The following is a 16,783-nucleotide window of genomic DNA, read 5'->3' on the forward strand; positions in this document are numbered from 1 at the left end:
TTTCAAAATAACCTAAGAATTTATAAAACACTTTAAAAATAACCTAAGAATTTATAAAACACTTTAAAAATAACCTAAGAATTTATAAAACACTTTAAAATAACCTAAGAATTTATAAAACACTTTCAAAATAACCTAAGAATTTATTAAACACTTTAAAAATAACCTATGAATTTATAAAACACTTTAAAAATAACCTGAGAATTTATAGAACACTTTAAAAATAACCTAAGAATTTATAAAACACTTTAAAATAACCTAAGAATTTATAAAACACTTTAAAAATAACCTAAGAATTTATTAAACACTTTAAAAATAACCTAAGAATTTATTAAACACTTTCAAAATAACCTAAGAATTTATAAAATACTTTAAAAACAACCTAAGAATTTATTAAACACTTTAAAAATAACCTAAGAATTTATTAAACACTTTAAAAATAACCTAAGAATTTATAAAATACTTTAAAACTGTAAAGTGACCAGTGAAATAAGACCAAAAGAAAAGATCTGACATGTTTATTTCAGTTAGTTTGCTCAGATAAACGTGCTCAGGTCGTATCGCGCACATTCAGTGAGTGAAACTGCAGTTTTGTGTGTTTATGGAGGAAAACTCGGAGGCATCAGAACAATATGGCGCCAATAAGGACAAAGAGAGGGCGCGTGTAAAGTTTAAACCTTTCATTGTCGCGTTCTTATTGGTCACGCCAACGTCACGCCTCAACGATTTGAGCCAATAGGGAATAAGAATGACAAGACTAACAATATAACAAAACAGTGCAGGGGAGGGGCTTAGTGAATGACCCGTCTTTGGACCAATGGGAGACCAGATCCGTAAAAAGTGAATATTAATGAGAAGGGGGCGTGGCTCTGTGCGGGAGCTCCGGCCACAGCTAACATGGAGGTTTAGTCACTGCTTGATGTCCGCTGGAGAAGGAGGGCCTCACTGAGCTGCGTTTTATTTTCTGTTTTCCTTTGTTTTACTCTTTGGTTTTTTTCGCTCCGTGTTCGGCTTCAATCATGGAGATGAAGAAGAGGATCAGTCTGGAGCTGCGGAACAGAAACCCCGCCGAGGTGAGGACGAACAAACCGAGCGGCGTGTTTTTATCTCCGGAAAGAACCCGCTGAAAGGATGCCGAGTCCATCCGACATGACGATGCGGGAAAAACACACCGCGAGATGGACCGCCGAGCTGTCCCCGCCAGCCGCAAACGAGTTATTTATTTAGTTTGACATTTTGAGCCTCAAACCAGTTATTTATTTAGTTTGACATTTTGAGCCTCAAACCAGTTATTTATTTAGTTTGACATTTTCAGCCTTTTTGGAGCCGTTCCGCCGCGGCTCGAACTCGCGGACGAGCTCCGTTTCCCGCTTGGTCCCCGTGAAATCCGCCGCGTGCAGGTTCCGTTGCGCCATTACTTCTCGCCAGATATACGGAGAGCCTCGCGCGAGCCTCCCAGAGTTAGCACAGAAGCTAACAGCTAACAGAAGCTAACATGCTAATCTTAGAGCGCTGAGCGGAGGCTGGTCAGGCTGAGCCCCGGGGCTCTGGTGCTCAGTAGTTTGGAGAAAACACAGCCGCGCATGGGCGCTCCGTTCCGGCTACACTTGTTTGAACAGCCCTGGTTGTTGCGGGAGCGAGCTCCCATTTTAACCTTCGGTGTTAAAGAGTCGGTGTTCGTGTCTAACGGCGCGTCACGCCGGACTCCATGGCGAAAAACTCTGCTTTTTACATAACTGGGTTCTGTTTGGAGAGACGGTCTGTTTTAGCACTGCGGTCAAGGGAGCTGACGTTCGTCTTTTCCTGATTTAAAGTGCGCCCGTATTACAGAATTTATGGCAAATGCAGGAAGTCCATGATACGGACCGTGCAAATATTTTACTCAACTGTAAAATCCTTTTGATCCATAATTTCTGACAAAGGCGTGTACACGTGAACTTAGGACCATCCTTACTGTTTAGTAATTCAGCCTCAAAATTCACATTTTTAGTTTTTAAAGGGAGATTCTTTTTTTTTTTTTTTTTTTTTTAAATATCGGTTTTGTTTATTTATATATATATATATATATATATATATTTTATAGCACTTTGAGATTTTATTGTAAATGTAAAGTGCGTTATAAATAAAAATGTATTATTATTATTTGTTCTAAATAAGAATGAATCTGAACAAATCAAGAGGATTACACTCCAAACAGGGAAAACTAAACGACTCAGCTGAAAACTGAAAACATCATTACAAACCCTCCATGTCTCAGCTCCACATTTGGGAAACAAATAACATCATTCACTAGTAAAATGTGGATGTGTGAGCAGGAAGTGACTATAAACTGTAGATATAGTCTGAAATCATTGTTGACGTTATTTATTCATTGTTCACAAATCACACAATTCCATTCACCACTCTCTGCCCGCTGAAACGTTTCCGAGTCGATGCACTCAACATGGAACCACCTGTAACAGGTGTCACACTGAACCTGTAACAGGTGTCACACTGAATCTGCGACAGGTGTCACACTGAATCTGCGACAGGTGTCACACTGAATCTATAACAGGTGTCACACTGAATCTGCGACAGGTGTCACACTGAATCTGCAACAGGTGTCACACTGAATCTGCGACAGGTGTCCAACTGAATCTGCGACAGGTGTCGCACTGAATCTGCAACAGGTGTCACACTGAATCTGCAACAGGTGTCACACTGAATCTATAACAGGTGTCACACTGAATCTGCAACAGGTGTCGCACTGAATCTGTAACAGGTGTCGCACTGAATCTGCGACAGGTGTCACACTGAATCTGCAACAGGTGTCGCACTGAATCTGTAACAGGTGTCGCACTGAATCTGCGACAGGTGTCACACTGAATCTGCGACAGGTGTCACACTGAATCTGCGACAGGTGTCACACTGAATCTGCGACAGGTGTCACACTGAATCTGTGACAGGTGTCGCACTGAATCTGCGACAGGTGTCGCACTGAATCTGTAACAGGTGTCGCACTGAATCTGTAACAGGTGTCACACTGAATCTGCGATAGGTGTCGCACTGAATCTGCGACAGGTGTCGCACTGAATCTGCGACAGGGCAAAGGCCAGAAATGTTTTGGCTTTCTTCGTGGAAATCACTAAGTAATTATGTACTGTTCTACAACCTTTTTTTTTTTTTTTTTTTTTTTTGAACTCACATCTTATTTTCAAAATTATTTTAGAAGAATCAAAAGAATTAAACTGCAGTGACAGTGTTTGATATGGAATCAGTTCTTGCACACCTGGCTGATGTAATGCGCATAATGCCTTTTTCACTTCAAAATAATGAACTTTGAGGCTGAGTTTCTCCAAAATGATCCAGTGAATGTGTTTGATACTGAGTGAGTGAACAGTCAGGATGTTTCTGAGTTTAAGTGTATCAACCTTTGTCAGAAATTATGGATCAAAAGGATTTTACAGTTGAGTAAAATATTTGCACGCTCAGTATCATGGACTTCCTGCATTTGCCATAAATTCTGTAATACGGGCGCACTTTAAATCAGGAAAAGACGAACGTCTGCTCCCTTGACCGCAGTGTTTTAGCGACGTTTCCGTGTTTTGGTGCCTCCAGCAGTCGCTGCGAGGCGGATCCTGAACGCTGAGAAACGGGATCCACAGAAACATGTCGGGCCGTTGTTTCCACGCAGTTTCCTGCCGGCGGTTTGGTTGATGAAGCCACACACATCCGGAGTGTAAGCAGTGCGTTAGAGCCATTTTTACCGGCCCGGACAGGTGTCCCGGCTCACAGGCATGGATGAGGGTTTAAACACCTGGGTGGAGGTAGCACAGAGGTAACCTGCACCTGTTGGGATCATTAAAGCTGGAGAATACCGCAGAAAGTATTTCTGTTCATATTAAAAGTGTCTAACTAACCATAATTCTGAGTGTAACACACACTAACATCATGAAAACCTGCGTCACGCTGGTCCTCAGGTGAAACAGCTGTTAGAGGAGTCCTGGTCTGTGTTCGAAATCGCATACTGCATACTGCATACTGCATACTTCCATACTGCATACTACATACTGCATACTACATGCTCATCGATCAGACAGTATGCAGAGCATACATTTGGTGCTTTTGTTTTGAAAACAGGAAGTGAACCTACCCTCGTTGTAGCTAGCTTGAAACTGCCGTTTTGACAGGAAATGACGATCGGCGACGTCACGTTATGTTGCATCTTGGGTAGTTTGAGTATGAGTAGTAACCTCATGATGCATACCCAACATTTAGGAGAATCTAGGATGCATCCGGGAACTTGGTCACGTGGTGTGTTGGTCCTCAGGTGGCGGAGCTGGTGGTGGATAACTGTCGCTCCAGCGACGGCGAGGTGGAAGGTCTGACGGACGAGTACACGGGGCTGGAGATCCTCAGCATGGTGAACGTGGGCCTCAGCTCGCTCTCCAAACTGCCCTCGCTGCCCAAGCTGCGTACGGTGAGTTCACCTGGGGGGTCTGTGCGGCCTCTGGCTGCTGCTGGCGGCCTCTGGCTGCTGCTGGCGGCCTCTGGCTGCTGCTGGCGGCCTCTGGCTGCTGCTGGCGGCCTCTGGCTGCTGCTGGCGGCCTCTGGCTGCTGCTGGCGGCCTCTGGCTGCTGCTGGCGGCCTCTGGCTGCTGCTGGCGGCCTCTGGCTGCTGCTGGCGGCCTCTGGCTGCTGCTGGCGGCCTCTGGCTGCGGCTGCTGCCGGCGGCCTCTGGCTGCCGCCGGCGGCCTCTGGCTGCCGCTGGCGGCCTCTGGCTGCCGCTGGCGGCCTCTGGCTGCGGCTGCTGCCGGCGGCCTCTGGCTGCTGCCGGCGGCCTCTGGCTGCTGCCGGCGGCCTCTGGCTGCTGCTGGCGGCCTCTGGCTGCCGCTGGCGGCCTCTGGCTGCCGCTGGCGGCCTCTGGCTGCCGCTGGCGGCCTCTGGCTGCTGCTGGCGGCCTCTGGCTGCGGCTGCTGCTGGCGGCCTCTGGCTGCGGCTGCTGCTGGCGGCCTCTGGCTGCGGCTGCTGCCGGCGGCCTCTGGCTGCGGCTGCTGCCGGCGGCCTCTGGCTGCGGCTGCTGCCGGCGGCCTCTGGCTGCGGCTGCTGCCGGCGGCCTCTGGCTGCTGCTGGCGGCCTCTGGCTGCTGCTGGCGGCCTCTGGCTGCGGCTGCTGCCGGCGGCCTCTGGCTGCCGCTGCCGGCGGCCTCTGGCTGCCGCCGCTGATGGCATCCCCCTGCTCAGGTGTGTTCTTGTGTTGCAGCTGGAGGTGAGCGATAACTCCATCTCAGGCCTGGACGCGCTGGCAGAGAAGTGTCCCAGCCTGACGTACCTGAACCTGAGCGGGAACAAGATCAAAGAGCTGAGCAGCATCGAGGCGCTGGTAAGTCTGAGCCAACGCCGCGGCATGGGTGAAGCTGGAGTTACAGTTGACGCGGATCGTGACGTCAAAATGACGTTTCAGGCCTGGCGCTTCCCTTGAAAAGACGGCGCAGCGCGGTGTCGTGCACCAGTCGATTTTTGTAACTTGGCGGCGCCGAGCACAACGAACCGGATGGACCGATGTGAGACCGGCTCAGTCAGGAGGTGCGTTTGTACAGCAGCTGTACGAAACTGCAGTGAAACAGCACAGGGAGCACGTAAACTCCCCAAACTGGTGCACAGCGATGGGCAGAACTTTGGGGAAAGAGGGAGAGTTCTGTAAGAATGTGAGGAAGAAGCTACGGGACAGATACGTGAAGGCAAAGAAGAGGGCAGAGACTGTTGATGCCGGGGGCTTCAGACCTTCACCTCTTTTAACTGAATTAAAAAATTAAAATGATCGGAATACTGCAGCAGCATCATTAATAACAGTGTTCTTGCTCTTCATTGTTTTCTTCTCCACTTTCGTGGTTGTAGAGTAGCGCTAACCTTCACGTAGCAGCGCCACCTCTGTGACGGAGAAAATTGCAACGACTTGCGCCGCTATATGTAGCCGGCACGAACTCGTGACGTCATCAACACCGGTCACGCTAGCAGACGCGGCAACCATGCTAGAGCCTTAAGTCTGAGCCAACGCCGCGGCAGTGATGAGCGGGACCTTGACCCCCTGACCTTTGACCCTCTGACCCTGCAGCAGAACCTGAAGAACCTGAAGAGCCTGGACCTGTACAGCTGTGACATCACCTCGCTGGGCGACTACAGGGAGGGCGTCTTCGAGCTGCTGCCCCAGCTCACCTACCTGGACGGGTACGACCAGGAGGACAACGAGGACAACGATGTCCCCGACTCTGACAACGGTGAGCTGATCCGGGAGTGAACCCGAATACTTAACCAATCAGAGGAGCTGGGCTCAGTAAGCCCCGCCCACAAGCTTCCAAGTTATTTAATCTGTTTTTGGTTCAGATGTGAACTGCTTAGCTGCGCGAGCTAACGGCCAAACGCTTCCCGTTAGCTGCGGGAGCTAACGGCCAAACGCTTCCCGTTAGCTGCGGGAGCTAACGGCCAAACGCTTCCCGTTAGCTGCGGGAGCTAACGGCCAAACGCTTCCCGTTAGCTGCGCGAGCTAACGGCCAAACGCTTCCCGTTAGCTGCGCGAGCTAACGGCCAAACGCTTCCCGTTAGCTGCGCGAGCTAACGGCCAAACGCTTCCCGTTAGCTGCGCGAGCTAACCGTATCTGAGCTGAGTGATGAAGCTGATGTTCTGTTCCAGATGAAGATGATGAAGCCGGCCCACCTGGAGACGACGACGATGATGATGATGATGACGACGAGGAAGACGAAGGCTCTGAAGGAGATGAAGATGAGGTGGGGCTGTCATACCTGATGAAGGAAGGAATCCAGGTGAGTTACTGCGGTGACCTCTGACCTCTGCGGTGACCTCTGCGGGCTCCTGTCATCGTGTCTAACCGCTTCCTGTTTCCTCCTGAAGGACGAAGAGGACGATGGCGACTACGTGGAGGAGGAGGAAGACGATGAGGAGGATGGAGGTGAGTGTTGAGTGTTCAGGGTCCAAAAACATCTCGGGTCAAAGCTCTGCTCTGCGTCGTGGGCGGAGCTTGTTCTTTCCTGAGACGTTTTGTTTACCGATGGTTCTTCTTCCTCCGAGTGGTTCTGTTTCTGGTCCAGATCCGGTTCTGTTCGACTGTGACTCAAACAAACGAACATTAAAACTGTTGATGCTGGATAGCGTGGACAGATGAAAGGGGCTGAGCCTTTTGGTAGCTGGCGCCAAACATTAGCGTGGACAGATGAAAGGGGCGGAGCCTTTTGGTAGCTGGCGCCAAACATTAGCGTGGACAGATGAAAGGGGCGGAGCCTTTTGGTAGCTGGCGCAAAACATTAGCGTGGACAGATGAAAGGGGCGGAGCCTTTTGCCAGCTGGTGCCAACCATTAGCGTGGACAGATAAAAGGGGCGGAGCCTTTTGGTAGCTGGCGCCAAAAATTAGCGTGGACAGATGAAAGGGGCGGAGCCTTTTGGTAGCTGGCGCCAAACATTAGCGTGGACAGATGAAAGGGGCGGAGCCTTTTGGTAGCTGGCGCAAAACATTAGCGTGGACAGATGAAAGGGGCGGAGCCTTTTGCCAGCTGGTGCCAACCATTAGCGTGGACAGATAAAAGGGGCGGAGCCTTTTGGTAGCTGGCGCCAAAAATTAGCGTGGACAGATAAAAGGGGCGGAGCCTTTTGCCAGCTGGCGCCAAACATTAGCGTGGACAGATGAAAGGGGCGGAGCCTTTTGGTAGCTGGTGCCAACCATTAGCGTGGACAGATGAAAGGGGCGGAGCCTTTTGGTAGCTGGCGCCAAACATTAGCGTGGACAGATGAAAGGGGCGGAGCCTTTTGGTAGCTGGCGCCAAACATTAGCGTGGACAGATGAAAGGGGCGGAGCCTTTTGGCAGCTGGCGCCAACCATTAGCGTGGATAGATAAAAGGGGCGGAGCCTTTTGGTAGCTGGCGCCAACCATTAGCGTGGACAGATGAAAGGGGCGGAGCCTTTTGCCAGCTGGTGCCAACCATTAGCGTGGACAGATAAAAGGGGCGGAGCCTTTTGCCAGCTGGCGCCAAACATTAGCGTGGACAGATGAAAGGGGCGGAGCCTTTTGGTAGCTGGTGCCAACCATTAGCGTGGACAGATGAAAGGGGCGGAGCCTTTTGGTAGCTGGCGCCAAACATTAGCGTGGACAGATGAAAGGGGCGGAGCCTTTTGGTAGCTGGCGCCAAACATTAGCGTGGACAGATGAAAGGGGCGGAGCCTTTTGGCAGCTGGCGCCAACCATTAGCGTGGATAGATAAAAGGGGCGGAGCCTTTTGGTAGCTGGCGCCAACCATTAGCGTGGACAGATGAAAGGGGCGGAGCCTTTTGCCAGCTGGTGCCAACCATTAGCGTGGACAGATAAAAGGGGCGGAGCCTTTTGGTAGCTGGCGCCAAAAATTAGCGTGGACAGATGAAAGGGGCGGAGCCTTTTGCCAGCTGGTGCCAACCATTAGCGTGGACAGATAAAAGGGGCGGAGCCTTTTGCCAGCTGGCGCCAAACATTAGCGTGGACAGATGAAAGGGGCGGAGCCTTTTGGTAGCTGGTGCCAACCATTAGCGTGGACAGATGAAAGGGGCGGAGCCTTTTTGTAGCTGGCGCCAACCATTAGCGTGGACAGATGAAAGGGGCGGAGCCTTTTTGTAGCTGGCGCCAACCATTAGCGTGGACAGATGAAAGGGGCGGAGCCTTTTGCCAGCTGGTGCCAACCATTAGCGTGGACAGATGAAAGGGGCGGAGCCTTTTGCCAGCTGGTGCCAACCATTAGCGTGGACAGATGAAAGGGGCGGAGCCTTTTGGTAGCTGGCGCCAACCATTAGCGTGGACAGATGAAAGGGGCGGAGCCTTTTTGTAGCTGGCGTCAAACATCATGGACAGATGAAAGGGGCGGAGCCTTTTGCCAGCTGGCGCCAACCATTAGCGTGGATAGATAAAAGGGGCGGAGCCTTTTGGTAGCTGGCGCCAACCATTAGCGTGGACAGATGAAAGGGGCGGAGCCTTTTGCCAGCTGGTGCCAACCATTAGCGTGGACAGATAAAAGGGGCGGAGCCTTTTGGTAGCTGGCGCCAAAAATTAGCGTGGACAGATGAAAGGGGCGGAGCCTTTTGCCAGCTGGTGCCAACCATTAGCGTGGACAGATAAAAGGGGCGGAGCCTTTTGCCAGCTGGCGCCAAACATTAGCGTGGACAGATGAAAGGGGCGGAGCCTTTTGGTAGCTGGTGCCAACCATTAGCGTGGACAGATGAAAGGGGCGGAGCCTTTTTGTAGCTGGCGCCAACCATTAGCGTGGACAGATGAAAGGGGCGGAGCCTTTTTGTAGCTGGCGCCAACCATTAGCGTGGACAGATGAAAGGGGCGGAGCCTTTTGCCAGCTGGTGCCAACCATTAGCGTGGACAGATGAAAGGGGCGGAGCCTTTTGCCAGCTGGTGCCAACCATTAGCGTGGACAGATGAAAGGGGCGGAGCCTTTTGGTAGCTGGCGCCAACCATTAGCGTGGACAGATGAAAGGGGCGGAGCCTTTTTGTAGCTGGCGTCAAACATCATGGACAGATGAAAGGGGCGGAGCCTTTTGCCAGCTGGCGCCAACCATTAGCGTGGACAGATGAAAGGGGCGGAGCCTTTTGGTAGCTGGCGCCAACCATTAGCGTGGACAGATGAAAGGGGCGGAGCCTTTTGGTAGCTGGCGTCAAACATGGACAGATGAAAGGGGCGGAGCCTTTTGCCAGCTGGCGCCAACCATTAGCGTGGATAGATGAAAGGGGCGGAGCCTTTTGGTAGCTGGCGCCAAACATCATGGACAGATGAAAGGGGCGGAGCCTTTTGCCAGCTGGCGCCAACCATTAGCGTGGACAGATGAAAGGGGCGGAGCCTTTTGGTAGCTGGCGCCAAACATTAGCGTGGACAGATGAAAGGGGCGGAGCCTTTTGGTAGCTGGCGCCAACCATTAGCGTGGACAGATGAAAGGGGCGGAGCCTTTTGGTAGCTGGCGCCAAACATTAGCGTGGACAGATGAAAGGGGCGGAGCCTTTTGGTAGCTGGCGCCAACCATTAGCGTGGACAGATGAAAGGGGCGGAGCCTTTTGGTAGCTGGCGCCAACCATTAGCGTGGACAGATGAAAGGGGCGGAGCCTTTTGGTAGCTGGCGCCAACCATTAGCGTGGACAGATGAAAGGGGCGGAGTCTTTTGGTAGCTGGCGCCAACCATTAGCGTGGACAGATGAAAGGGGCGGAGCCTTTTGGCAGCTGGCGCCAAACATTAGCATGGACAGATGAAAGGGGTGGAGCCTTTTGGCAGCTGGCGTCAAACATTATGGACAGATGAAGGGGCGGAGCCTTTTGGCAGCTGGCGCCAAACATTAGGAGAGCTGGGCGGCTGTGCGCGAAGAAGCTAACATGCTACTAGCTGCTGCTCGCCCTCTTCGAGTCGTTGCCGGGAGCAACCGCCACAGCTGATGCAGCGAAGGCTGGATGGTGTAGTGGTAAGATCGCCACCTTTCATGTGGGTGACCCGGGTTCGAATCCCCTCCAGTAGGGTCCTGAGGCAGGACCCCCTGTTACCTGCCTGCCTGTAAGGCAAATACTAGATAAATACGCTTTAACCCTTTATGCAGCGGCGGCAGATCGTATTTGAGCTGAAAATACGCGTTTATTACGGAACACGATCTGTCATTAACGATCGCTCAACCGCTGGTAGATAAAAAAATAAATAAATAACATCCGGTTGATGAAACGGTTTCCAACCGTCGCACCGGCGTTCAAGAAACACCTGAAATCGCTTTTTTAATGACGATGCGGCCAAAATTGTAACATCTGGCGAGCAGGAAAGTTAATATCAGCATCGCTTCAGCTCTTAAGGTGGAAATAAAAGATCTGAAGTGGACTCAGGATTCTGTTGGAAATGTTTGTTACACTGTAACAACAGTTGTTGTTTGCGAAACAACAACTGTTGTTTGTAAAAACAGTTTTCAACTGTTTACACGTGTTTGTGCACGTGTTGCCTCGCAGATGCGTCATTTCGCTCATGATTTGTTTAAACTTTAAGCCCTGTGTTGTATTTGTTGTTGTTTGTTTGTTGTTGTAGGTAGTGTTGTTTGTTTTTTTGGTGTTGTTATTATTTGTTTTTGTGTTTGTTGTTTGTTGTTGTTTGTGAAACATTAAAACCTGTTTTCCCCTCAGATGTGGGCGGAGCCGCAGTTAAAGGAGAGAAGAGGAAGAGGGACGCAGAAGATGAAGACGACGATGACGAGTAGCTGAGCCATCTAGCCCCGCCCACCCCCCGCTGGCCCCCTCCTGTGACCTCTGACCCCCCCCCGCTGGGCGTGGCCTCTGGGCCGCAGACGGACAGGAAGCGCAGCAGTGAGATCTGGTTCAGGAGCGTTCACAGCGTGCTGACATCATGGCGTCCCGTATTATTTATCCACATATCTGACAGAACTCGTTTACACGCCGTCTGGCAGCAGGCGCCATTTTGGATCTTATTTGACTTCCGGTCCGGTTCAGATCTCCATGGAAACCGAACCAGGCTCAGACCAGTTCTGTTTCATGAGCCGGATCCTCCATCTTATTTCTTAAAGCTGCAGAAGAAGAGAGGACGGGGAGAGCGGGCGGCGTCCTCGCCATCAGCTGATTTGTGTTTGATGTCGAACGGAAGTTTTCTGCTACGAACTGAGACGAGCGGCTGTGATGTCACCGAGCGGCCGATCAGAACGCCAGTGGGCGGGCTCACGCTGCACGTGTGGGAGGAGCCAGAAGCATCTTGCCGCCTCCTCGCCCAGCTGCTGTGAACGCCTCTGATCCCGACCTCCCGACACTACCCATGAGCCTTGGCAGCGGTTGTCATGGGGATGATTCCATTAGGCTCTGTGACATCAGAACCGTCTCACTGGCTGCTGCTGATTGGTCCAGTTTAACTTTCCTGATCTCTGATTGGTCACCTCTGGGACTCCTCCGTTATTCCACTGACTGTTACTGCTTTAGCCCCGCCCCCTCCCGCCCGCCGGTCTGCGGCTCGGCGCTGGTCTCTGGTCCGTGTTGTTGTTCTCTTTGAGTTCGGACCAGAACCGGAGCGCCGCTCCGAGTTGATTTTATTTTTTTATTCCCGTCTTCTGATTGTTGCTGTAACCGAGTTTTTGAATAAAACCACTGAACCCGACGCCGGTTCGGCTGTTAAAGGGTGTAAAGCTGTCAGGAACCGACGGAATCAGCCGTAAATGATTAGAAGACTGAAGGAACAAAAGACCAGAATTAAAAGATAGATAAGTACTTTATTCATCCCAGTTTGGGAAATTATTGTTGCAGCAGCGTACATTTAACAAGCAAATAGAATAGAATAAACATTAGCTATATACAAATCTACAGAATGAAGAGTAGTAGGGTAAATAATAATAATAATAATGAACATCAGTAAACTAAATAAAATAAATATAGATTTGTACATTTAACAATAAAGGTAAAAAAATTAATTTAACTGAGCAAACTGAACCAATAAGAAATATGGGGTATATGGATAATTTACATTATAATTAATGTAAATAAATAAGATTAAAAACAGCAGTAAATTATTTATAATTACTTCATTTTTAGAATAACTTCAAACTGAGATTTCATCTTAAAACTACCGAATGAAAACAAAGATTTGTCCTGCTGAGATCAATAAGTTTGGAATGAATCTGATATGATTATAACTGTAATGATTAATGTGGCTGCAGTGCGCCGGGCGTCCAGCAGAGGGCAGCACCGCCTCAGAGACAAAGCGACCCGTGACGTCATCAGCTCCTCATTTAAGGTGGGATTAAAAGTTAAGAGCATGAGACAGGAAGTTGTTTCATCGTGTTTATGATGCTGAGGAGTTTAAACTTTATGACCTGATCAGCGTATAACATTAAACTCATCGATCATTAACATGTGAACTGATCTGAGTCACATGACGACTCGTTTTATTCTGACTTCCTGATCACAGATCAATACCCTGTAAGGTCTGCAGCACACGCAGTGTTTCAGTACAGCTTCCTGTTCTCCTTATAAGGACGTTCAGGACGGGGGCGGGGCCTGACAGACACGTTCAGATCTGAAGCGTTTTCAGTTTCTGATCCGAGAACATTTACTCAGTTAAAGTTTGAACAATTTAACATTAGAGTTTAAATGTAATTCTTCTTCTCTGATGCGATTATATTCACATCAACTGTTTTTAATAATTTAGTTTTAAAGCCTCCATATTGTGTAAAACTCCTTCTTCCTGTTCCTGGGAGCATATATCAGGGCGTCTGAGGTTTAAAACTCCTTCTTCCTGTTCCTGGGAGCGTATATCAGGGCGTCTGAGGTGTAAAACTCCTTCTTCCTGTTCCTGGGAGCATATATCAGGGCGTCTGAGGTGTAAAACTCCTTCTTCCTGTTCCTGGGAGCATATATCAGGGCGCCTGAGGTGTAAAACTCCTTCTTCCTGTTCCTGGGAGCATATATCAGGGCGTCTGAGGTGTAAAACTCCTTCTTCCTGTTCCTGGGAGCATATATCAGGGCGCCTGAGGTGTAAAACTCCTTCTTCCTGTTCCTGGGAGCATATATCAGGGCGTCTGAGGTGTAAAACTCCTTCTTCCTGTTCCTGGGAGCATATATCAGGGCGTCTGAGGTGTAAAACTCCTTCTTCCTGTTCCTGGGAGCATATATCAGGGCGCCTGAGGTGTAAAACTCCTTCTTCCTGTTCCTGGGAGCATATATCAGGGCGCCTGAGGTGTAAAACTCCTTCTTCCTGTTCCTGGGAGCATATATCGGGGCGTCTGAGGTGTAAAACTCCTTCTTCCTGTTCCTGGGAGCATATATCAGGGCGTCTGAGGTGTAAAACTCCTTCTTCCTGTTCCTGGGAGCATATATCAGGGCGCCTGAGGTGTAAAACTCCTTCTTCCTGTTCCTGGGAGCATATATCGGGGCGTCTGAGGTGTAAAACTCCTTCTTCCTGTTCCTGGGAGCATATATCAGGGCGTCTGAGGTGTAAAACTCCTTCTTCCTGTTCCTGGGAGCATATATCAGGGCGTCTGAGGAGTAAAACTCCTTCTTCCTGTTCCTGGGAGCATATATCAGGGCGCCTGAGGTGTAAAACTCCTTCTTCCTGTTCCTGGGAGCATATATCGGGGCGTCTGAGGTGTAAAACTCCTTCTTCCTGTTCCTGGGAGCATATATCAGGGCGTCTGAGGTGTAAAACTCCTTCTTCCTGTTCCTGGGAGCATATATCAGGGCGTCTGAGGTGTATAACTCCTTCTTCCTGTTCCTGGGAGCATATATCAGGGCGTCCGAGGTGTGAAACTCCTTCTTCCTGTTCCTGGGAGCGTATATCAGGGCGTCCGAGGTGTGAAACTCCTTCTTCCTGTTCCTGGGAGCATATATCAGGGCGTCTGAAGTGTAAAACTCCTTCTTCCTGTTCCTGGGAGCATATATCAGGGCGTCTGAGGTGTAAAACTCCTTCTTCCTGTTCCTGGGAGCGTATATCAGGGCGTCTGAGGTGTAAAACTCCTTCTTCCTGTTCCTGGGAGCGTATATCAGGGCGTATATCCAAAGTGCAGTGTTGTGCCAGTTCACAGCTTTTCTGAACTAGGTCAAGTTCAGTTCATACATGCTCAAAGTGAACAGTTCACGTTCAAAGTTCACAATTTTAATTCTGAACTAGTTCAAAGTTCAGTTCATTTTACTTTTTTCGTGAGATATTCAAAGAAATACTTTTTTTCACACTAGGAGCTAGAAATCACTGAACGTTCTTTGAAACTGCTCATTGTAGACATTTGCTCATGACACGGCAATTGTGGGTTTCTTACCAGGTGATGAAACTTGCAGCAGTACAGACAAGGTAGACCAGTTCTGTACTTAGTGCAATGAAATCTACCAGCGTTTAATTAAAAAAAGAATATATAATATGAAATGCCGCCGGGGTCTTGGTTTGCAAGAGTGTAAAATTGTTTTAAATGTTCATAAGGAGAATCGGTGTCTGCATCTCTCTCTCTCTCTCTCTCTCTCTCTCTCTCTCTCTCTCTCTCTCTCTCTCTCTCTCTCTCTCTCTCTCTCTCTCTCTCTCGTTTCATTGCCTGCTACGCGGCGTTGCTATGCCTACCCCGCTCTGCTGCAATTCATCACGGGTAAAGTCGTGCGGAAGCCAGTATGTCACTCAGTTTTCAATGGAAAACAAATTCCAACGTTCATTTACAGTGATGTCTGCCGTTCATGACGCATAATGTGAACTCATTCACGCTCAAGTTCTTTATTAAAAAATGTGTTGCGTTCAGTTCAACGTTCATGAAAAAATGAGCGTGTTCAATGAACGCGTTCTTTTGAACTCGTTCACGCACAGCACTGCCAAAGTGTTTAAACGCAGTAATTAACGGGACACATGCATCACTACGAGTTACGCTGTGTACATCTCGGCTGGGTCCATCACTGTTGATGAGAAAGCATTGTTTGCTAGCATCTGCTGCTAGCTTACAGCTACATGCTAACCTGTTTCCCTCTGGGATCAACAGAGGAACTCTCTGTAAGTAGAGCTGGAGGGTTGTTCAGCTTCATCATGTCATTAAAAAGGAGAAATATGTCTTCCTTTAATTTGAGATTTCTGGCTTTTAGAGTCTTTTTAACAAACTAATTAATAAACTGTAAAAATAACCGACTGCCTGAGTCCTACACAGGTAACTTCTACCTGTTGTTGGCACTTTGTGGTCACAGCTGAAAACGGCCTCACACCTTCACCTCAGACCAGATTCATCCGCAGCTGAAAGTAGTTCCAACAACTATAAAAGCGTTTTTTTGTTTTACATCTGGAACCAGCCAGCAGGAAGGACGATGATGTCAGAGCTTCACAGGTGAGTCTGTCTGCGGGTGTGATCCGGAGGTGTCGGGTTGCTTAGCAACAAGAACGCAGGTGTCGTTTTCTTCACTTCTCGGAACGTTGCTGCAAACATCTACAGAACCTTTGGTGCTACAGCAAAGTGTCACAGCAAAGTGACCGGAGCTGTGGCCGTAAGGTGGTCGGTGCCCCGAACCCGCTGGTGGACCCCAGTGGTGAGGGAGGCCGTCAGGCTGAAGGAGTCCTATCGGGCCTTTTTGGCCAGCGGGACTCTGGAAGCAGCTGATGGTACCGACAGGCCAAGCGGAACGCGGCCTCGGCGGTTGCTGAGGCAAAAACTCGGGCTTGGGAGGAGTTCGGGGAGGCCATGGAGAACGATTTCCGGACGGCCTCGAGGAGTTTCTGGTCCACCATCCGGCGGCTCAGGGGGGGAAGCGGTGCACCGTCAACACCGTGTATGGTGAGGGCAGGGCTCTGCTGACTTCAACTAGGGACGTGGGACCTCCCATTTCTGGGGCTGAGGTTGCCGAGGTGGTTAAAATACTCCTTGGTGGCCCCGGGGGGGGATGAGGTCCGTCCCGATGTTGTGGGGCTGTCTTGGTTGACACGCCTCTGCAGCATCGCGTGGACATCGGGGGCAGTGCCTCTGGACTGGCAGATCGGGGTGGTGGTCCCCCTCTTTAAAAAGGGGGCCGGAGGGTGTGTTCCAACTATAGGGGGATCACACTCCTCAGCCTCCCTGGTAAGGTCTATTCGGGGGTACTGGAGAGGAGGATCCGCTGGATAGTCGAATCTCGGATTCAGGAGGTGCAGTGTGGTTTTCGTCCTGGCCGTGGAACAGTGGACCAGCTCTATACCCTCCGCAGGATCCTGGAGGGAGCATGGGAGTTCGCCCAACCGGTCTACATGTGTTTTGTGGACTTGGAGAAGGCGTTCGACCGTGTCCCTCGGGGACTCTTGTGGGGGGTGCTC

At 50.0% G+C, this 16,783-nt stretch overlaps 1 protein-coding gene across 1 annotated transcript; it reads left to right on the plus strand.

Annotated features, from left to right (window-relative positions):
* The first annotated feature begins 873 nt into the window (after positions 1 to 873).
* On the plus strand, positions 874 to 12,142 carry LOC142380505 (acidic leucine-rich nuclear phosphoprotein 32 family member D-like). Its single transcript, XM_075466409.1, has 7 exons — positions 874 to 1,073; positions 4,310 to 4,459; positions 5,241 to 5,360; positions 6,093 to 6,255; positions 6,669 to 6,799; positions 6,888 to 6,945; positions 11,167 to 12,142. The coding sequence occupies exons 1-7, from the start codon at positions 1,020 to 1,022 to the stop codon at positions 11,238 to 11,240; spliced, it is 750 nt and encodes a 249-aa protein (XP_075322524.1). The 5' UTR covers positions 874 to 1,019; the 3' UTR covers positions 11,241 to 12,142.
* The last annotated feature ends 4,641 nt before the right edge of the window (positions 12,143 to 16,783 follow it).

Source organism: Odontesthes bonariensis, chromosome 5 (genome assembly GCF_027942865.1).
Source record: "Odontesthes bonariensis isolate fOdoBon6 chromosome 5, fOdoBon6.hap1, whole genome shotgun sequence".
In the NCBI taxonomy this organism is placed as follows: Eukaryota; Metazoa; Chordata; class Actinopteri; order Atheriniformes; family Atherinopsidae; genus Odontesthes; species Odontesthes bonariensis.

Excerpts from the sequence above, each read along its gene's own strand:
- LOC142380505 (XM_075466409.1), top strand. The coding sequence starts at position 1,020 with ATGGAGATGAAGAAGAGGATCAGTCTGGAGCTGCGGAACAGAAACCCC. Across the intron at positions 1,074-4,309 it reads GGAACAGAAACCCCGCCGAG|GTGGCGGAGCTGGTGGTGGA; the intron begins GTGAGGACGAAC and ends GTTGGTCCTCAG. Across the intron at positions 6,800-6,887 it reads TGATGAAGGAAGGAATCCAG|GACGAAGAGGACGATGGCGA; the intron begins GTGAGTTACTGC and ends TTCCTCCTGAAG.